This window comes from Ornithodoros turicata, chromosome 3 (genome assembly GCF_037126465.1).
Source record: "Ornithodoros turicata isolate Travis chromosome 3, ASM3712646v1, whole genome shotgun sequence".
NCBI lineage: Eukaryota > Metazoa > Arthropoda > Arachnida > Ixodida > Argasidae > Ornithodoros > Ornithodoros turicata.
The window spans coordinates 46,888,535-46,911,976 of record NC_088203.1 but is presented as its reverse complement, the minus strand read 5'-3'; the positions used below and the strand labels follow the sequence as shown (position 1 = coordinate 46,911,976).

The 23,442-nt window shown below is 44.1% G+C and overlaps 1 protein-coding gene across 2 annotated transcripts in view; it reads left to right on the top strand.

Moving 5' to 3' along the window:
* Positions 1-23,442, top strand: part of LOC135387008 (uncharacterized) — a 304,499-nt gene that overhangs the window by 216,181 nt on the left and 64,876 nt on the right. For both annotated transcript variants that reach the window (XM_064616448.1, XM_064616447.1), the window contains exon 17: positions 12,413-12,547. In XM_064616448.1, the coding sequence (XP_064472518.1) occupies positions 12,413-12,547 (135 nt within the window). The remainder of the gene's footprint in view (positions 1-12,412; positions 12,548-23,442) is intronic.

The following is a 23,442-nucleotide window of genomic DNA, read 5'->3' as shown; positions in this document are numbered from 1 at the left end:
CAGACTAAAAGAAAACGATTACATGCGTACTATCGTCAGAGTGCGGAAGATTGCAGCGTAAAATACTGCCTGCACATTTGGTTGTGCCATATCTGAAATGATGTCTGTTATCTTTGTTATTTGAAGCGTCAAATTGACCGCATTGTAACAGAACATTTCCCGCAGCAAAAGATTGCGATTTTGAAGCGCACGCCGAACGAAACCGAAACATGCACGATGTGTCACGAAATATTATCTTTGTCGCAAGAAAAGTACGTGCGAAGTATTTGTTACAGTACCTTACTTCTTTGAGGTGCAGGTATTCCCAGGAAAACTCATCTTGGTTGTCTTTCAAGCCAGATGGTATAAGTTTTGCTTTGCTCCAATTGAGCGCAATTTCGGACCGGAAGTTCGAAGACCCAGCATGCGTAGCGCCACTTCTCAACTTGAAAACCACCCATTGCCGCCTCCAGCAAAAGCTCTTGTGAAAATCACGTTGTGGAACTTGCTAGATGCATGCAGACCTCGGCAAAAAAAAGAAAAGAACTTCATGAGTGCGATAAATCACGATATGCACAGTCACAATCACGGAAGCGAAGAGTCTGACCTGGTTGCAATCATTTTGACATGAGACTTGCGATTATCTTAAACGAGGCTGATGCAACATGAATGAGGAGGGAAGTTTTTACATTTGCGCCCACCTGTCATCTACTAAAGCAGCGCCGCTGCCAGCGCTGCCAGCGGATGTCTAATTTCCGTCTACTACAGCAGCGCGGGAAGCAGGTTGGGAGGTGATGCGCGCTTCTGCTGTGCTGCGTGACGTCACACTAGCAGATAACGGAGACGCTTCACCCGCGTCGTTTGAAAATGGCATCCATTTCCACCGCCGGGCTGGTTACAGTTTGCATACCTGAGCCAGAGGAATTGCTAATCAATGCACCGGTATCAGCACAGGAAGTAAAATGACTCAAACCTGGAATGTATAAACTGATTTGTTTTTCTGTTGGTTGGTTGGTCTTTTCTGTTTGTGCTTCTTTGCTAGCGTGTTAAGTCCAGTGTCCCAGCTTAGATAATAGCGCGGTGCCACAAAAATGTGAAGTTACACTGATATTTCGCAGGGGGGGAGGGGAGTCCAGCCCCCCTACGAGCCACAAGCCGACCCAACCTAGGAGTTTTTGCTACACCACTTGCAGGAACGTATTGGAATCGCGGGGGAATAAGTCGTATTTGAGGTGCAGCACAATGGCTTCTTTATTTTTATACGAAACATATTTGCAAGAATTCATTTGGATACACATCTGCATACAGGTCCTCAGCTTCGAGAACTACGCCTACGCGTCGTCTGCAGGGCAGCCGTACATCTCAGCGGAGACCGAAACACGTCTACTAAACCAGCAAGTGCTGCCCCTAACAGCGCCCTCTGCACCTGCTGCCAGCGCTGTTTCAGTAGACGCAACCCTTATCTCGCTGGTCCGAGCAGTGCGATCATATTGTGGCACCCCCGCGGCGGTGCGAAAAAGCTATCTCAATACAACCGGACTACGAAATGGCGCACTTCATGTAATGATTCATGTAATGCGCCATCACAAGCAGCGACGCTTTGAAGGCCACAAGTACAACCAACACGGTGAACATTCAGCTAGCACCAGATTTATTTGGACTAGGGGTGTTTGTCCAAATAAAACAGATGCTAGTTGAACGCTGTGTGTGCTCGGTGTACTTGTCCCTGTGCGTTCTTGATCATGTCGAGCTTCACAGTGATGCATTCAGATTCAGGGCTGTGCCATATATGGAACTCCACTGAACACATTTTATTGTGGGGAAAAGTTACCTGTAATCCGATCAACTGATTTTATTCGATAAATAAGACCACATGCCCCCGCTGAAATTAGTCCACTTAATATGCACCGATTTGAACCAGTGGGTGTGTTCAAAGTGTACGCATAGTCGCATACAACGTTTCACATTTCACGCAAATATTTTCTGCAAAAGGCATAACGTCATGCAGTACTACTGAGTACGCAGGCTGGAACATGTATTTATCTTTCTCGCATGGTGGGTGTCTGAGCCCCTCCTCATTGTCTTGTTTTACGATGGGTTGTACAACCTAGCCGGCACGAATTCCGCGAAAGCGTTGTCGTAGCAGCAAGTGAAGAAAATTAGCAGAGGCTCTTTGGCTGCACGTTGAACATATGTTTATAAGTACCACACGTCGCCACACAAGCATTGGACAGCTGTTTCGGCCTTATTGGGCCTTCATCAGCAATGCGTAGGTGGGCGACGTTTGAGCGAGTGGCGTCGGAAGGTCACGTGGAACGTGATGTTCTCCCGTCAGGGTGAGAAATTCACATCTGAAAGCCCAGTGCGAAGCCAGTAAAGTATTAAGCGAAGAAAATTAGCAGAGGCTCTTTCGCTGTCGTAGCAGCATATCTTCAAATCATTAGCGCATTGCGGCTGTGAAACAAAGGTCACTTACGCAATGGTATGCTGAGTAATTGCCTTTCTTCAGTGAATATTGTCGGCACGGTTTCAACTGAAACACTTTTTTTTCACTACAATCTCTCCGCGCATTCGCATAATGTCACTGAACCTATATACGTCGTCCGAAAAATGCGAAGAACAGACGCGCAGTTTTTCTCGTAGGTCAGGGAAATTGCATCTTCCCACTTCCACTGCGTACCGCTGTCCCTCAGCTCGTGAAACACCTCTGAGTTAGCGAAGGACGTACAGCCAGAAACGTAACAACGTGCACCGCCTAGCATAAGATCAGTTTGGAGCTTCCAGAAGTGAAAGAACCCTTATGAAAATTTGTATTGACTGTATATAAAAATTTTGTAGACAAAAATCAGTAAAAGTATAAAAACAACATATAATGTCTATAGAAACCGTATTGAATTTCTATTCCAAATTGGCCACCGTGTACGTATTGACAATTCACCATAGAAATATTGCAATACGATTTCCATAAAAAAGCAATAGGAAGCGGATATTGGGCATGCAATCCGCAGTTTACTTTCCTGTTGCTGGATTCCGTGTTTGTATGTGTGATGCGAAAGAAGAAACCTAAAACTACGTACTTAAAAAATACTTTATTTTAGGCTTCCCGTACAAGCATACTTGATAACGAGTTTTTTAGCTTGATGTCGCCCTACAATGAATATACGGACATCGTGTCTTCTGAAAAAAAAGAAAAAAAAAGAAAGACATGTTAATTAATGACTGTGCGACACATTGCTCTAGTTTAGAGCATGAGCATGAGGATATGGCAAATTGCTACCTCCTAGGCAGACATATGCAGTGTTGCTGCTCCGCCACAGGGAAGAGAAGAGAATTGCAGTAGTACTATATAAGAATCCCCACGCAATTTGTCATGGCTGGCTCTGTTATAAATCACACAAAGGAAATCATTTAGCTGTACTCAAGAAGTTTTACGACAGAATGTGTAGAACAAAATAGGAAAGACAATGGAAAGTGATGCTAAGTGACATGCAACACAACACAAAACGTGTAAATACCAATAACAGCATTCACTCTGTTCCTGTCGAGCCCTTCTTTTGCGTCTCTGTCCTTGAATGCATTGGACACATTCCCAAACAGGGTGATGTGGTAGCGATCAGCGAATCAACCACTTCCTATTAGTGACTGCAGATGTACGTGTCCGAAGAAAGAAGGGACGCCTTATTTAGTTAAAAACTACAAACACTTTATAGCAGCAAACTTACATGCCTGCCGACGTTCTAAAATGAACGTAGCACATGAACAGGAAAAATTAAAAAGAGAAAGAAGCTACTGTCCACATCGTCGTCATCGTTCTCCTTTTTTGACTCTTTCACTTTTCGTAACACAGGGATTTCCCTTTCATTTCTTCTGGCTCGAACACAATGCGCATTAGTGCTCGGGCGAACTTGTTCGCTTGTCCTGCGCACCTGGCCTGGAGACACTCCAAGGTTCGTGTTCCAACAAGGACCCCGTGCCCAATATCTCGCTGTAAAAATAACAAGTATTCAGTAAAGACTCTCACTGACACTTTATTGGACAGATGGTGATACTACAGGTTGTCCTGCTCATTTTAGTCGAAGTGCCATCTGAATTAGTCCAGGTGCTATTCAGTTTAATCCGGGTGCCATCTGTATCTATCTATCAATATGGCGTTTTCAGCACTATAGCCGTGTATTCACACGAGTGACATTGCCGCGGAATATTCTAGACATGTAGTGGAAGTAAAAGTAAAAAGTTGCTGACGGGACTGAAGTTTTGCTGCGTCTGATGCTGAGTATCCGCATGGCGCCGCAACATCGGAAGTTGGAGCGGAAGTATAGCAGACGACACCATTGGCAATTGTTGTTTGCAAATGAATACATATTGTGACCGGGCTGCAGGATATTACCCGCGGTTAGAAGAGCACGAAGAGACATGACGCACGTAGCAGACGACACAATTGGTTCTGTCATCTCCTACGAAATATCTTGTAACTCAGCTACACGGTATTTCCTGCGGTTAGAAGAGCACGGAAAAACATGACCCGCAACTGAGTCACAAGATATCACGTAGCAGACGACAGGACCAGTGGTGTTGCCCGCTACGTGCGTTATGTTCTTTCATGCTCTTCTGCCCGCGGGGAATATCCTGCAGCTCAGTCATCACAAAGTATTCCGTAGCAGACGACAGGACCAATAGTATTGTCTGCTCTGTGAGTCATGCCTTTTCGTGCTCCTCTATCTGCGAGGGACATCCTGCAGCTCAGTCAGAAGATACTCCGTAGCAGACGGCAGCAGCAATGGTGTAGTTTGTTGTCGGCACCATGCAAATGCTTAACATAAGACATGGCAGTTTTTTCAACCTTCCCTTCGAATAGAATAATCTAAGGTGACGTTGTGAATACGCGGTTATAGCGCTTAACAACACCATTGGTAATGCGGAATGGCAATCCGCAATGCGGCAATCCAGAAGATGTGGGTTCGAGTCCTACAGCTAGCTAACCTTTTCAGTGAGTTTCATCTTTCACCATTGGTGAATTTAGATAGCACCAGGATTATTTCAGGTGGCACCTGTATTAAAGCAGATGGCACGTGAATTAATTCAGACTAAAACGGGCTGGAAAACCCTCCACCTTTCCTCCACCATTTAGTACTAGGATAGAGACTACTACTCATTGCGTCACGTAGCAGCTTTCAAACAGTTTCAGAAATGGAAGTAGTAACCTGTCAACTGCATAAGTGAAACACGTGAACATTAAGTCATGCACACTTTGCACATGCTGTTTCATATTCCATGCAGTTCAACGTGCAAGCTGGTACGTTAAAATGAAGGGCATGACAGATGAGTGCCACCGTCTACGCTGGTGAGCACCTCATGCACATTCTTGTGTCACTGTGCTGGAGTACCAACATACCAAGGGCTCAGATTACTGTCCCTGCTCCCTTTGTCTGCTTCCACCATCTTCTTTAGACGTTTTACCATCCTTGCAGCATCTAACGAGGAGTCGTAAGATTAGAAAAAGGCGTTAGTTCTATGTTGTATAAACGGACTGGACAACACACTGCAATGAGTCGTCCAGTCGTTTTGTCTCGGCGGTGCTGAGATTTTATTCTTTCTAAGGAGAAAAAAAAACTGACCGACTGACTGACACGACACGGAAAAAAGGACCCCATGATCTAATGCAAAGTCACCACTCCACCCTGTTCCTGTAAACTGTTACCGGTAGCACGAAACAAAGGACTGGACAACACACTGCACTGCACAGCACTGCATCGTCCACTCTGCTTGTCTCCCCTACACTAGGGGTTTACGGCTTCGAGGTATGAAACACCAAGTCACCCAATTTTTAACCTTTTTCAACGAATCAACATTAAGCTGTATTGATCGAAGCAAACTGTTCTGTACAGTGAAGTTTTACTCCCTAGGATGGTGCGGTATCATGTATGAGGAACCTCAGGGAAAGTTCAAGAATCTCGCGCATTACGCAGAACAGCACTTGCATCTAGCAACTTACTGACACATAGCTCATGTGGTGACTTTGTAGTAATAATAATAATTTGGGGCTCTACGGCACGAGACAACTGTGATCATGAGCGACACCACAGTGGTCGGTTGGTGGATTAATTTTGCTCCCCTGGATTCTTTAACGTGCGCCGAAATCTATACACACGACACACTACATTTAATGTCCCTCGCGGAATACGGCGTGTCTCAGCAACTTGTGCCCTTCCACCAAATTGTCACCGTCCTCGGCCGGGTTGGAACCCGCTACCTTGGGATAAGCAGACAGAGACGCTACCGAGGGCGGACATGTGGTGATTTTGTGCAGCCTACAAAATTTTAATGTTCGCTGTGGGAAGTGCATGAGGGCCTCAACATGAGATAATTTGGTGAGGAGAAGAGTAAATTGCTCCACACTAAAGCGCTTTCATTTAGTTTCCGTTAAATCCAAACTGGAGGCCATCCCCCTGCTCTACATGCCAGAGCAGCAGGGATCCCCCCTTCCCCCGAGTAATGAACACTCCTTCTAGTTACTTGCAACACCCACTTTGCAATGTGTGAGATTGTCCTTTACGGCTCAACTGCCAACATATATACCCTCACCCCCTTCTGAACTCAGTACCCCCAGACGCTGATTCTTGGGAATAGCTCACGAGGAATACAACAAACGCATCAGCACATTTCAAATAAGCATAGTGCAGGTGGAACACTCTTCTGTTCTTTTCAGTTTCTCTTTGAGGTCCTCATTTTCTGCTCTTGGACCTGCAATCCTCTCGAGGTGTTGAGGACACTGAACCTAACGGCGCAAATGAAACCGTAATTACCGTACACCGTATAAATGTCTGGCAAAAAAACATACATGGAATGGCTACCCGATATCAAATTTGCGCAACCAAACAAATGGATGTGATGTTCCGCGCACCTACTGCGGCATCATACTTTGGGAAAGCTGGAATTATGCACACCGTATTCAATTAGACGCAGGAGTTATCGTTTCGGAACGTGGTTACCAAGATATACGTAACTTACACATGCATGTGGCAATGCGACGCTGCGTTCTCCATCTGTATTCTCGGCATCACATCTTTTGACAAGCTTCGTCCTTTTCCTCGCCATGCATCCGTACCTGAAGTAGAAGCAAATTACGTTGGATAGTTTGCAACGCCAAGGAATTACTACGAAGCAGGCCCTGAACAGCACGCGCAAAGTTCCACACCGCAGAACGCTTGTGTTCCCTAATTGGTATAATTCCCTTCAAGAAACACAAAATGAGTACTTACCAACGCCTAAAATGAACCCAGGTTCCGGGTCTTCGTCGTTCGCCCAATTGATGAGCACGGGCGTCTTCCTGATTTTGTCCACGCGAGACGGACATGACACTATTTTTTCGCCGAGCTCCACGTCCACAACTGTACGGAGTGGGTATACATCCCACTTCCTTTTCCGTCACCGGCCACAAGTATGTGTAACAAGTATGTGTATCACGACGGAGCAGACACCAGTACTGCTGATACTCAAACAACGCGCCGAAACACAATGTGCTTTTAGTTTTCAATATGGCAGAAGTAGAATGGCTGCGTAGAAGAGAGAGGAGGGCAAGAAGAACTGGCATGGATTGGAATGGCTTTGGATTGGCTCTTTTCGGATTCCAAGACCACTGGCAAGGACAAGAGAAATTGTTTTAGATTAGCTGAAATAATAAAAAAAAAACGTATAATAACGAAAATAGAACTTTCTTTTTTTGTAGTGAACCAAAGACACGTTGCTCTAAGCCGTAATACAAACGTGAGAGGAAGTCTAAATCTGCTGTACTGGGTTCTTGCTTATGGCCGGCTGTGGCTTTGCTCAGTTTCCTCGTGTAAACGCAAGTACAACCAGTTTTTGTGGGATGCTGAGGCCGAAATACCACTTCGTACTTAATACCGGATGAAAAAGCATGCGCTAGGAGAGTCCGCAGCTGGAAGAACAGACGCCGAGTACTGCACAAATACCCCTCGTCCCTCAGAGATCGGAAGTAGCCCAGACACCGAGTTAACTGAATCTCCTGGTGCGAGTCGCCCCAATTCTGTCTACGAGCAGCATGGGAATGAAGCAGCCTCACTTCCATACCTATCAACGGTTCTGGAGTCTTCTGTAGACATCGGCGAATCACATTGTTACGCGAGCTCAAGTGACGAGGAATCGACGGGTGATCCGGGAGCCAATGAAAATGATCGGGAACAATCGTCAGATGATGAGGCAGCAACAGCTGATGCTTCAGTACCACCTGGTGTGACAACTGAGCTTGTAAGTAATCCTACCAGACTAAAAGGTGCACTTCACCTAGTGCCACATATTTGTTAGCTTTTAGAATGTCAGATACCTACGGCAGAAGTTCCGTCATGAAAATATATCATTTTGATTGTTGGAGGATGAGAAGCTATACAGCAGCTCCAAAGTGACACATGGCCAGAGTCTTCTCATAAAATGGCACACAGTCTCAAGCATCACTGCTCGAAAGAAGCCACTGAAAGTTTACTGAGGCTCATAAATGCTCACCTCCCTGAAGCAGCTACAATTTCCGTGACAAAGTATCTTTTCTGCCCAGTTCTTGTGTCATGGACACGTTGTGGTGATACACACACAATTGCACAACGTGTTTACCCAATGGAAGACACCCTCCCCAAAGTCGTACCCATTTGTCGTACTCATTTCACATGCTACCGAAGCTGAAAGAAACGGTGCTGCAGTGTGCGGCGTCAAAGGGGGCAGCATGCTATTTCTGCTTTCATTTTTCTTTTTTCGTGGTAATTTGGTTGTAGACTATATGCACACAGTGTGTTCTGGACTTTTACGATCCACTGCGTGCATGTGGTTCACACACAAAGGTCCAAAGAAATACCACATTGTGAGCCACCTGTCTCAGGTAGACAGCAGGTTAAAAGCCCTACAGCCTACATGTGAAATGCCCCGTCTTCCGCGTTCTGTGGACGCATGGAGGTACTGGAAGGCATCGGAGTGGCGCAACTGGCTCATATACTATTCCGCGGTTGTGTTGTGGGGAATCTTGCCAAGAAAGTATCTCAAAAACTCGATGAAATTTGTACAAATTATGCACGTCCTGCTCGGAGAGTCGGTGCCAGTGGATAAGCTCGGAATGATAAAAAGTGCAATGATTTCCTTTTTGACTGAGTACCAGGCATTATATGGAAAGCAACACATGACATATAATACACCTCTTGCTTCACCTGGTAGACAGCGTCAGGGAGTGGGGCCCGCTATGGGGATACTCCTCTTTCCCATTCGAAGGGATGAATAATGGGACACGATATGTTCAAAAGTATTTGATATTGCGTAATCTACCAAGGCTCTATCAGATGTGCAATACATCCGGTGTCAATGTGGTTGAATCCTTTGTACAATACACCCTAAAGGGATACCCCCTCAGAAAACATATTAGAACACATGACTCCTTTGTTGTGTTTGGGAAAGGGTCTTGCATAGTTGTGGCACACGCTATTACAAGAAAATTGCAGTGAACGGATTCACATACTGTATTAAAGACCTTGACAAGTCATGGCGGTGCAATTCGTATGTCTACACAGGTACTGTGTTTGGTCGTGTGTGCAGTATTTTTGTTTCCCTAAACTGAAATGTTGTAACGTTGAATGGTGGTAAAAATGCACATAGAGAGTTTTTTCTTAACATCACTACCAGGTTTCTGTACTTTGTTTGCAAGTGTCAAAGAATCGTGTGAAATTGAATATGTCGGTGTAAGTGAAATCAAGAAACGTATAGCACTGAAGTGTCCTGATGTCACCTGCTTGTGTGTGATGGACAGAAGCAGCACACATGAGATATGATTCATGTCTTTGGTGCTACGTTTGATGTCACATCAATTGTGGCAACATCTTTATTCTGTATTATCAGTTGTATAAACTTTGCCTGAATCAGTTTTGTATGCATGTAATGTACAGTATTTTGTATATACCAGTCGTTCTCAAAATCTGTCACTGCAACCCACTAAAATGTGTTTGTTGTTCTGGTTAGAACCAATAGTTTTGTCCTGCAGAGGTGAACCTGAATGAAAAATATAACAATTCCTGCCTGCACTTCATATTTAGTATGTTTTTATGCACTAAATTTAGTCATGTGTAATACGTTATCTTTAAAGTTTGGTCAGTCAGGCGGTAGCATGGAAAATGTAACAAAGTAACAAATCAAGCAAAACATTTAATAAAGTAATGTAATGTCTGATCAACACCGTTAGAATATGCAGTTGAAATGAAATGTACATAGAATGTCTATAAAGTTTGTATTGTGTTTCTATGTACAGTGGTACATCCAAAATCTATGTAAACATTTATATATGTTTTGTATTGTGTGCTTATATCAGTAGTACATACACCGAAAGTAAATAGATAGGGCATAGAGTTTCTATTTACAAAAGTCAGTAGACTGACAAATGCAACAGAATGTCAATACGGGACATAGACATTCAACAAGACGTACATAAAAAGTCAACGCTCGTTTTTGTAAGGGAAATATCAACGAATTTCCAATTATTCACAACTGCCGAAAGCAGAGCAGACGAACTTTGGGACAATAACAACACCGTCGACTGCTCGCTGCCAGCGCAGCCCTGTGGTTCGCTTAGATAAATACGTCATGTTGACGTGGGTCCCGGCGGAGCCTCCGCGGCTGCGGAGGCGGCTCTGATCTTTAAAATTCGTCTACCTAATAACTAAGCAGTTTCCAGTCATGAAAATCGGCCAAGTAGACCAAGGAGCGATGCCGAATATTATGGTATCAATTCGATAGACACTTTTTCGGATGCGACTGTCACTTTCAAGAGGTTGGGACAATTTGATAGATGTGGTTGATTACATCATGGACGCATTGTACTGCACACGAGAATGCTGAGGAAAAAAATATATAATTCTACGTGTCGTTGTTGGCGAGATACAAGCCCTCGAACACACTCCTGAGCAAAGCGCAGATGTCACAGAGCTCAGAGCAGCGTCCATTTGAATTGGGAGCTATAAGCACGTGCCTTCTCGTGAGCTGCCTCACTGGCGGCGGCGAGGGCTGTGATGTCAGAGCCCATGAGCTTTGGTATTCGCGATGCCCATTTTCTCCGCTTCTATGACCCTCTTCGCTGTGAAACTTTCTACTGACGTTCACATCGTTGCAAAGAACCGTCTTTTACGTTTATTTGGGGCAACCTGGGGTGACCTGTCGCAACCCCTTTAAACCGCGCAACATTTCTTGACTCCAGTCTGTGACGACGGCGAAATGCCAGTAAGGTTGCTCGTGGCGAAACGTGAACCGTCGCTGCCGAAGTGTGTATCGGTATGTATACAGTGTTCCCATGTTATGTAGATAGGTTGAAAACGCTATAGGTGGAAACGGCCTCACAGTTCTTGCGCAATAAGTCACATTATATTTGTCGTCGAATCTATCCCCAACCAAAAGCGAATAATTTATGGAAGGGGCTTGTACTGCACGTTTATTTGCTAGCAGCGCAAGCCACTTCTCGCTTTCACGGCAGCGCTTAGGGCCGTATTCTGACGCAGTCATCATGCATCCCTCAAGCGTAGTGCCGTTCAAAGGCTACTGAGACCTCTCAGTAGCCTTGCGAGTGCATTAAGCACTGCCAAGACTATGGAGAATGAGTCTTGAAGGTCACTAGGTGGATCATTCAGGAGGGAGCGTGCGGGTAGGGCTGATTAGACAGCTTTCAGATATTGTTACCACATAGCGCACATCGCATTGCACAGAGTGTGGTACCTCGCAGTTCATGTCCCGTCACTATCAGTATTGTCAGGGCGCATTAACTCTACTGTACATGGGATGGAGTGTTCTATCTTGAGCTCCACGCGAGACTAATATTGATAATTTTTCGTCCCAGTCGACATAAAGTCAACATAATCTTAAAGGTAAGCACGATTACCTTTTTGTGCAAAATACCTTAACAATTCCTGTATTTGTGAAGCAGATGGACATCCATCAGGTGTCCTACATTAACACGGGTGCTCATTGTGCATGAAATAGCGAGGGCTGTAGGATAACCTAAGATTTCACCGTTGAAGTGCCTCGGCATTCTCTATGTCAGCGTTGTGTCCATTTTCAAGTCTTACTTGTATCCAAAAACCTCTGTGTGTTCGAGTGCAAGAGTCACACAGGACGTGTCGTGGAAGAAGTAGACCGGTCCTAATGAGAGTTCTCTCTTATGCAAGGCACACAAATATACGAAACTTGCGAAACTAACATCCCGTAAAATTGTGTAGGATAGTGCTAGCGACGCATAGTTGCCGGCAGGTGCCAGGACATCGGTGCGTTACCTAAGCAACCTCATTATGATTAGTTGATTTACTAATTTATTTGTGTGTAGCATTTTTTAGCAATTTATATGTATGTAGCAGTATTCACAGATGTATGTATGCCATACAATATTTTTCTTTGCTTCCTTAAGAAAATTGCGGGACTCCAGAAAGACCTGACGTACCACTACACTTTGAACGTCCGTGACCTCGTGAGGCGTTTAGGAGAAAGGCAGAAACTGGTCGAAGACTTTTACAAGGCTTTCACTGCCGCTAACATAAAAGCGGTAAGCAATAAAGAATTAATGCGGTGGTAACTAGAAAATGTTTGAACACAGACAGGGGACATGCTTGAAATTTATTTTAGTGTTTAAATATTTTCGAGATAATCTCCCTAGCCCTCAATACACATCGGCACCCTCCGGAAGCAGTCATGGAAGCATCCAAGCCTCTCCTCTTGTGAGAAGTCGAAAACCTCCGTTTCGTAGGCTGCTCCAATTACTTTGCACTTGATAAACGAGTCTCCCTTAGCTTTTCTTTAATTTTCGGGAAGAGGAAACCATATGGGGTCAACATAGGGCTGTAAGATGGATTGCCCGAATTCGGACTCTTTCATCTTCGAGAAATGCGGCCGTCGGTTTTGCAGTGTGAGAGGACACATTGTCGTGGTGAAACACGAGTCCTCTCAACCCCGCTCGCGCAAACACTTGGGGCAGGCACACAGTCGTATATCGAGCGGCGGTTACTGTTCTTCGTTTCACTAGTGGAACGGTTGCCAGATGACCACCGCAGGTGACGAAAGTGACAACCGTCCCCTTCCCCCCATATCGCTGCCTCGGCGGCTACCTTCTCACACGATGTTCGTTCGGAAGACCCACTCTGTTGCCTGCCTTCTTCTGGTTCTAGCTCATAAATCCGCGGTTCGCCGCCAGCGACAATGTTTAGGATGAGCTGGGTGTTGCTAACATGGAATTTATCAATCAGTTGACGGCACCAAGTCCCGAGACAATTTTTGATCATATAGCAAGTTTTGCGGAACCCAGTGTGCTACAATGTTACTCATCCCTTTGTGGTCGTGAAGTGTAGTGTGAAATGAAAACGAAAAGAATGAAAACACTCCGCGAACTTGATCCGGGATGACTCTAAGCCCCTGTAAGCCGACCGGGGGCCTTCTTTCAAAACAAGCTCCTCACGGTGTATGGCTTCGCTCATCACAGCTGCTGTTGGCCTCCCACCCCTTTCTTCATATTCGAGTGAAGTTCGTCTCCTTTTAAATTTTCCAAACCGTCGAATAAATGTTCCCCAGAAGTACCTTGTATGTATTGAGTCTCGCACAGACTTCCTTAATCGTGGAACGCTTAAAATCATGCAAAAGTCATCGTGCGAAAGTGCTCTGAAGTGCTCTGAAAGTCTTGGGTCGATGATTACAACGAACAAACTAAGTGAAAAAAGAGGCTACAGGAACATTCTGGAGCACAGGTTGTTTTCATTTTATAATGAGAGGACGTGCGTTGGAACGGTAAATAGGGAGATACCCTGTCTCTTGTCTAAATGCATCACCAACCACCAAGCAAAATGAATTATTTGAAAATTGAAATTGTTTCGGGGTACATTTTGTGACCCCCTCTTACAAACCATGAGCAAATTTTATGCAAAATATAGTAATCGACAAACACGAGATGTTAAACGTTGTCTGAGAAGGTACCATCCACCATGTCTGCCAAGACAAGTAAGCCAGTTATGCTTCAAGTACGTCAACATGTCTGATATTTGCTTAATACATAGTGTATCGTCAACACTGATGGATGATGGGTTACATGTTGCTGAAACGAGCAGCGCAGTTCGTACACTGTGGCTAATAGCGGTAAGTGAAAATTTCTCGTCTGATGCCAGTAGGAGACCGTCAGAACCTCCGTCAGAACTTACGGGATATATGTTACGTTCTGCAGATCAAGAACATTTGACAGGGTGCAGGGTAAACGGGGGCACTCAGCGATAAAATAAAAATTACAGGTGAATGAGCGTTGTACAGTGCTCCATTACAAAACTGCAGCCTAGTCTGCACAAACATCATGTATGATACGTTTTTTATGTTCTTTTTTCGTTTAGTTTTTTCATACGAAATTTGAGTTGACAAATGCAAGAAAGAACCGAAAAGGTGGTCAGAGCTACACGCAGCCTCATAGACGGCGTCACAAACCACTCACAGAGGTCTGTTAGTCATGCCGGATATGTGGAACAGCAACAATGATAAGTGAGGAGTGGGAAATTTCATCGCCAGAAATGTGTGGAAATATTAATGCTGTTCATAGGAATCTACAATAATAATAATTGGGTGTTTACGTCGCGAGACAAATGAGATCGGAATCTAGAATCATTTGGTGAAATTGGCACCGTATTTTTCGGCGGTTTTTCTCACATCAAATAAAAGATTGTCACATCAGCATGCAGAGAGTGCGGGAGTTATCATAACCGCCACCATCCATGATAGAAAAGAAGCAAATGAACGGAGATGGCCCGAGGGCAGAGAATAACATGCGGAAATGATGGGGTGGGGATTAGTTCTAGCATGTTGGAATCTTTGTAGGCACGAGGTTGCCTGACAAGGCATGGTTGTTCCACAACAACGACAACGACAACTTTGTTTGAGACGATGAAGGGAAGTTTCATCGCCAGGGACGAGACTATGCCCCATTGCTGATGTGCTCATCGTGCTTTTTTGCTTTTCCAGTCATTTATTGTTAAAGCCGAAAAACCGAAAAGTGAACATAAACGTACCGAAACTTTATGTTCAGCGAAAAGCTTGGACCGCTGAAATCGCTGTAATTTTTCTTTAATCGAATTTTCCATGATTGCATGTCCAGGTACCTAGTAGGAAACCGAGGAGTCTGTCAACAATTGCATCAGCCCGCGCCATCTGTCGAGGACGCATGTAATACGCGCGCTTCCGCTGGCTAATCCAGCGAAAGCGAAAATGGCAGTGGGCATTTGTGACCACTTTCTACGTCGAGAATGTCGAACCTCTTGAACATGAGTGTGCTGGAATTCCGCATTCAAGAACTATCGCTCACACAGAACTTCTCTTCGTGCGATAGCGTGCTGGAAAGTGTGTGCTTCGTAGCAGAAGCTGACCGTGCCGTGAACACGGACTGGTTTGTGAAATTTACATGTATCAGGGAGAAGCACTTGTGCAAGCCGAAACAAGCGCTGTTTTTTCGTCGTGCAGGTGTTCATGTGGGAAATGCAAACCGATGGATAATACGGACTAGTGTTTTTGCTGCCGAGAGGTAGAGAATGCGTGTGGAAAGCAGACAGACGATGGCAACACAACTAACGAATATTTCGAAATACTGTGCCTTGACACCGAAGTCCTGCAAGTATATCTTACATACGTCCGGGAAACCGAACAGAATGACGGACATACGCGGCAGCGCCGCGGGATCTTTACGCACTACTTGAACGGCAAACTGGACGGAAAACCCTTATTTCTGCAGGAAATTCCGTTATATCACCTGTCCGCTATTCAAATGAAGGACATGGGGCGCTCTGAGAAATTACAGTACAAAGTATTCTTCCTGCGTCGTGCATGCTATTGGGGATGCTTTTCCAATCAGCCTGCACACTTGTAGAAATTTATATATTGATGTCAGCAAATTTTCATTTCTTGCTAGCTGCAAGTTTCTCTCATTGGTTTTTCTTTGCAGTCACAGCATATTATAATTATTACTTTGTTCCTGTAGGGTTAAGTAACCCGGGGGCATATCTGTATTTGTAGATTATACTTATGTCTTGTATATATGAGGAGTAAATAAGATAATTTTCATCAGTGTCGTTCAGTTGATCTTTGTTCATAACCTTTTAATATGTTCTTATTCAGCAGGTTTCCAACTGCTAATCAATGTTTGGGCCAAGAATGGAATTTAACACTTCATTAACTCTGTTTTGGTAAAATGAGTACATGTATCTGATTCATTATCATGTCACCAACTAACATTTGTAAAGAAGGACTTGAGGGTTGACTTCAATTATTAGCAACCCTTGATCTGGGTTCAAAGTTAGCCACGCATTGATGTGGCTAATAGTGCTCCAAAATGGCTAAATAATTTATTGCGTAAGTTCTCTGTTGCTGTAATTGAGATGTACCAATGAGCATGGTTGAGATGTAACCATGCAGCATTGATTGTAAAGTACGTTTGACAGCCCTGCAAATTGAAACTGGCTTCAGTGTACACGACAAACGCATGGTAACATTTCATTGAAATGTAATGTAAGAGAAGGAGCATGATTTTGTCACAACTCAAACTATATTTTTCTTTTTTATTGTCCACGGATTTAGGAGGTTCTTTTTAGAGGAGGAGAGGGATTTAAGGATTTAGGACTTTCTGCCCTCTGATGCTGTAATGTACTTGAGAGTTGTAAAACCTGCAACAAAATGAACAAGACCAAATCTCCGTCGACTAAAATTTTAGATATGTGGATGTTTATATGTGGATGTGGATGTTATAGATGTGGCTACATCCTGTAGTTTCCGTCCAAAAGTAGGACTACCCTACACTTTTCACTCGTGGCGGGGTGCAGAGGAAAACTATTTGATCTGCGGCTACAAAAAAAAAAAATGTCATGTTGATAAAGTAAGGCAAAGGTTGTTTGGTTGTTGTTGGTTGGTTGGTGGCATGTTGATGTGCTATACCGTTATAGCACATCAATATAGATCAGGGGCACACACAGTTGACAGCGTGATGGCTGCAAACCCTCAATTGAAGATTTATTCAACAGAACAAGAATCTGAAAGCCTGACTAGAAAAAGGCAGTGCCCACGCAATGCATGGAGAACCACATTAATCTCTGAGAAGGTAGAACCAGGACAGCAATAAAGAGAAATAACCGTTGTGTCCGAGATAGGGGAAATCTGCAAATTTAGGACAAATATGATGTGGTAACCTTGCATGGCTCACTGTAGCTACGATACACTTTGAGCAATTCCAGTAGTGGGGCTTCAAAGACAATGAACTGGGCAGTCAAGTGTAGAGGATGCATCTCTAGAAAATTAATTAGCGTTCCTTAGTCATAACTATACCTCAATACGAAGTATTCCTCTACCCTTCAAAGAAGCTAGTAGTTCCCATCGGTTTATTCTCCTTCTGTTGACGTCATACTAATGTTCTGCGCCTGTCCAAAGACTCTAAAAATGTCGCAAACTCTGCAACACGTAACAGATCTAGTGCTTCCATCTGTGGACTTTGCATACCTGCTTCCAGCTATTTCTGTCATGTCAACTTGAGTGCCTGGATATACAAACACACACGAAGCAGACTGGCGCCACTTCCACGCAGGAAGGCCCCTAAAATTAAATTTGTGTATGTTGACAATGTTCAGTACGGGACAAGTAGGATAACATAAGTTAAATGTAATACGTCACCACTATATTATAATTTATACCTGTGTGCCACCTTTACATACCTGGGACCTTGTGTTGAATTCGTCACCTCGGTGAGGCAAAATCACTGGTTACTGAACGGGAGTTTGCTTCGGATGTCTTCGCAATTCGCCTGCTACGGCATCTTCGTAGTCATCGGCAGCAAAATGAGCTCACCACACACGACACGATTGCTGTATCTAATAGCCGAGCCCTTCGAACCACAGTCGTTTTCGCACACTCTCCTGTAGAATCTTGTGGTAGGAAACGCCCGTCGTCGAAGATGAACGAAGATGATTTTTGCATCCCCGAACACCAAAACTACACCAGGCATATGTAGGTCTCTCTAATACGTGACACAGCAGCCACAGACATGTCATTCACTTCCATTTTCTGCTTCGCGCGACCAACATAACCACCCACGACGTAGATAATAAACGACGTAGATAATAAACGCGATAACGCAGACGGCCTTGCAGGTGGCGCGGCGGATGGTACCTCGTAGCGGAATGGTTTATTAATGTAGAAATTATGGAAGTGAGTGTCATTTTTAAAATGGCGTTTACCTGTAAGATAATGTGCGTCAACTTTGTTCTCTGCAAACTTAACTCTCACATGGTAAGGGTTGACCAATCCGTGGGAGCCCTGGACCCGAAACCCAAATTGGTCTTTTTCGCCGTTCGTTGGCAGCACCGTCCATGTTCCGACAATCTTCAAAATATGTATACGTAAGAAATATGCCGAATTGTGAAGTAATGCTTCCTGAGTGTTATAAAACAATGATGTTGTCCACGATAGCGTGCAAAAATATTGGGGTTATTTTTCACTTTACAGTCCCTTTAAAATGTGAGCACCATCGCGTAAATAACCTTGTGGTACCTTATTCCTACGTCGGCTGCGTTCTCGGCTGTGGTTCACGTCAGGGATTTTCCCAGCACCTCTCAAGCACCCCTAACACCCCCAAAAATTTGCTCGGAACCCACAGAAATTTCGTGTCGAACGCCCCCTCCCCCCCACCCTACCAGGATGGTATGCCCTTTATGAAAAAAAAAAAAAAGAATTCCTGAGTGTATACGGAATGTATACAGAATCCTGGGTTGGGTAGGTTAAAAGTAGATACAAAATGTACAAAGCTCCTATCTAGTTTTTATATGGCTCTCCTAAGAAATGGGCGCGGGAGTCGTTACAAATTAGGCAGCCAAAATGTATACAAACTCGAAAGCATATATTTAAAAAATATTTTTGAAACTGTATACATGTTGGCCCCAACGTCGAAACTGGCTGTATACATTAAAATGTATACATATTTTATGCATAAATTCTATGCATAAAAATATGAACTGAATATGAACTGTATACAGGGAAACGAAGCCCCTCATGTCTGCCAAGAGCCAGGGCCGGTGCTAGGGGTGTGCGGGGCCTGAGGCAAATGCGCATCGCGGTGGGGATCACTCTGGTTTACACTTCGCAAAATAAACTAGCGAGAATAAACTCCTCGAAATAAACCACGAAAAAATCCACGGTGTAAAGATAAAGCCATAAAAATCAACTTTCGCGATACAAACCCTTCAGATTCAAACTACTTTCAAAATAAATCGTCTCTGATTGGTCGACAGGCACGACAGCCTTAGAGCAGCGAAGTCTTTTGGCTCCCGCGTCTCGAAATAGTTCCCCGCGGGGTATGGCTCTTTGCGGTGGGCTGGGAGCGAGAGTACCGTGTCTGGACGAATCGTTTACTGTATTTTTCGCAGGCTATCAGGATTCTGTTGACACTGCAGTTAATGCTTTGTTCTGCTCGCCTGTCAAATTTGCGTATGTAGAACTCTGAATTCGTGTCGCAAGTCACCAAATGAGTTCCCGGTGTTGGTTCCAGCTATTGTGGACACCTGCTATATTATGAACACTGTCACGGACATCGCCATTCTCATGCAGGGCGGCCTTGGTTGTGAAATCAGAGAGTTGAAAGGTGACGATCGACGAAAAAGCGAGATACCGATACCGTGTGGATATGTTGTCTCTGTCCGTCTGTGTGTGTTTGTGTGTGTTCCAGCCTCAGAACTGTAGAACCGTGAAATCGGAACCTGCCTGTGCTTTTCCATGTGAGCCTACGTTCTGATAAATGCAGGGAACAGGTACGGGACAGACTCTCGAAATGCCTTTCTGCAAATAAGCTGCATATGAATGTGAAGAAACTGTTTGTTTGTTTGCAAGTAAAAACTATTTTCTCTCGGATCAACAGAAGTCAGCAGAGGTGCCTTAATTTTTTGTAACCAGCATACGGTAATCTCAAAGTGTAACGAAATAAGATTCTAATTTCAGGAACATCCACATTGATTCGCGTACCTTCCTAGACAACGATTTGCCATGCAAAAGCTGCAAGAGATGTATCTAGACATAATACTTCAAGCCCTTTTGTTTTCACTTGTCTTTGAATACCCTAGAACCCAAGAATGCCTTTTTCAAGGTCTAAAAACCAATGAAATTTTGTCACAGAAATTTTTGCATCTTTTTTATTCGTGTGGATATACAGCGCAAATTCTAGTTATCAGATGTCGGAGCTGAAGAAAACCAAGAGCAAAAAGTAACTGAAATCACAAGTGTGAGAAATGAATGGCACCCTCTGTTGTATTTGTTTGCCTTCCTTTCTCTCCTACGATCTTCACATTCAGAAATCCCCAAGTACGTTTATTAATAGGTCACTCTTTATGCTAAGCACCCACGCCAAGAAGAGGTCTAAAGAGGTCTAAGAGGTCTACAGCTACTTCATTGTATGCAATCGTACCCTTGCACCTATTTTTACAGCTTATAAATATTGTGCTGAAATATGAAATCGCTATAAACCTTGCATCCTGCGCAACATTACATTAAATGTGCTGCTTGCAGTTCTGCAGCGTTGTTTCTCCCTCACGTTCAAGTGAATAGGCAAAAAGAGCGCTCCGAGACTTACTCACACACAACCATTATTTCGGGGCCATGTCCTCTCACTAAATGGTCACGAGCGTGCTTTTGAAAACTATAGCGACACATAGGGAAACCGACGTTGCATTTCCACCGACCTTCTATTTCCAATAATTAAACGAGACCTAATTACTACATCCACTTCGGATTTAGAAGATGTTGTCATCCCTTATAACTGCAAAAATATTTCTCCAAGAATAAAAAAATCAGTCAATGGGCACGCTATATGCACGTGTTTTATGTGATGTATGGCCCACATTTTCTTTTTGACCAGCTATGCCATTGTGAGTGCTCCATGCGGTCACATACCGTTACATTACAAGGAAGCTAGCTGGTACTAACAGATCCAAACAGGTGACTTAACATGAACACACTCACATAGCAGAGTGAATAACAACCACCTTTATTGACTTAGTTTGCTTGGTCGATGGCGACTGAAGGTGGCATATTTTTCTTTATTGGTTTGTTCCAAGTTAAAAGCAGAAGCCATGCACTGAGCAGCAGGGCATAATAAAACCCTCCATAAGCATCACTTTGCCTCTTTGGATTTGGAAAGCATGGCTTTGCCTTCACAAGCATGACTTTGACATAAATGCTTTGTGCCGTGATGAAAGGTACTATGACTGTGTTCGCAGTACCATTTAAAAAGTTGGCACCTATAGGGTTAGATTGCAGCCCCCTATTGCGTGCATATATGCTGATACCTGCAGAGCTGTAAGCTGTTCTTCCGGGTGAAAGAAAGCTTGAAGACTGCATACGTTGTGGCTCACTGCCAAAGACACACGGTTGGAGAAGAAATTACTGGACATAAAGCACAGTGAGGCATGCTCCACCCTGGCCACAAGGAGGTACTATTACTTTGAGCCACCTTCTGTTAATGCAGCAAAAACACCTATTTCCACTGAAACAAGTGTCTCAGTATTCCTCACTGTATCATGACGAGACCCTGGACCTACATCAGACGTTACTTGCGCGCAGTAGTATAACATTCATATTACTGTATATGTATCAGGGCAGAGTTCAAGCTTCCTAAACAACAGCGCGCGCACACACATGCACAGACGGTGATCTCAGTTGTCTCGCGACGTAAACTCCCAATTATTAACACAAATGTACAATCGGAGAAAGACACCGGCTGTCACACACACAGCCATCCCGAAAGCTATGCCCAACTTCGTTGATACACCCCTGAATCCACAGGAAGACTGCCGAAGCTCTCCCACTCGTATTAAGTACCTGTACCTTTTACTGTAAACAGTTTGGTGCACTCTCCAAGGTATATCTAAACTGGTAGTGAAAACAAGCGAAAATACTAAATCAGACCCATCGGCAAGGCTACCATCATGAGGCGCGAGCGATCCTCGGTGTTGACAGTAGAGGTACGATCGTAAACACAAAAACTTTAGAACGTGGGCATGGGTTGTGTGCGTACTGATAGGTTATTCATAATTTCAATGTAGAAAAAAACTTTATGTTGCCCCACTCGTGCACATATACGAAATCATCTACCACCCGAGTACGTTTCCGTATCCTGTCCTTTGCGCATGTGTCACAGTGGGCGTGTTTATCCGTGCATCTGTGTATCCGTGCCGTGTGTCCGTGCATTGAAATGCGGAGTTCGTATAATTTTTGGGTTAAACAGGTAGCGACGTTGACATCTCGGATCTGTAGGCCAAGATTAAACGTGTGAACTGATGAATACAATGCATCCCGTGTTGCTGGCCCCGCGAAAAAAAAATTTCATGGGACGAGCGGCCATGATAGCGTGAGTGTTAGCAGGAATCAGCTGTGCACCAACGATGTCATGTTTTTTTTGCAATAGCCACTCATTGAATAAATGCAAACGTCTAATCACTGCGTGTGCGTATTGCTCTAGGTAAGAAATGGAGCTTAAGTGAACCTTCGTCGTTTCTGTGTGATATCACGGTGCCCTTCTGCTTGGAGTTTTCAAGATATGTGATCACTATATGTATTTCGTATTGATATGTTTCATTAAACCTGATACGATTTATTTTTTCTGTGTTCTCGTCTGGTACTGTTGCACGGGTGAAGAAAAGGGAATACAACGCAAACGAAGTGCGCGAACGAAAACGCGCCATAGCCAATTATGCGCTATTCATACTGCTGACGTCACCTCTGACGCCATTTATTTACAATCGTAGTAGTCCGCGCAACGGATGGATGGCGCTGACCGTCTCTATCATGGCGTCATTCTGAAGACACAGGGGCGTATGGGAGTTGCGCTACCTGTTTAGATATACCTTGCACACCCTACAAAACGAGAACAGCTGATTGCTAATTTCATGGGCGCGGCCATGCGAGCCGAGAAGGACAGTTCAACGTTCAACAGAGGGACAATTTTAGCTGAGTTCGAAGGTGGCGCTAGTCGTCACTGGAACAATTTCCAGAGTGAACCGATCTCGATCAGCTCAGATAGCTCAACACTTTTCATTCTTTTTCTTTTTAGTATTTATTTAGTATTTATTTAGTATTTAGTATTTATTATTATTTTTGTTTCATTTCCAGCTCTAATTCCAATTCCAGCTCAAGAGTCAACGGCTCAACCGCTCAGCGCCCTGACAATAGTGCAACGTAGAGTCAGTCAATAAATAGCTGGTATAAAAACAGCGGTTCAATTTCACAGAGTGTAACAAAGGAACGGAGAACTCTCGCTTCCCGAAGGAGAAGAGTGCTTGAAGTATATTTGTGTTTTATTATTCCTTTTTCCTCTCTCTACGTTCCAGGAACATACGGTTTCTAAGCCAAGACAATATAGTTGCGAGCGCCAGTTGACATACAGAAGTATAT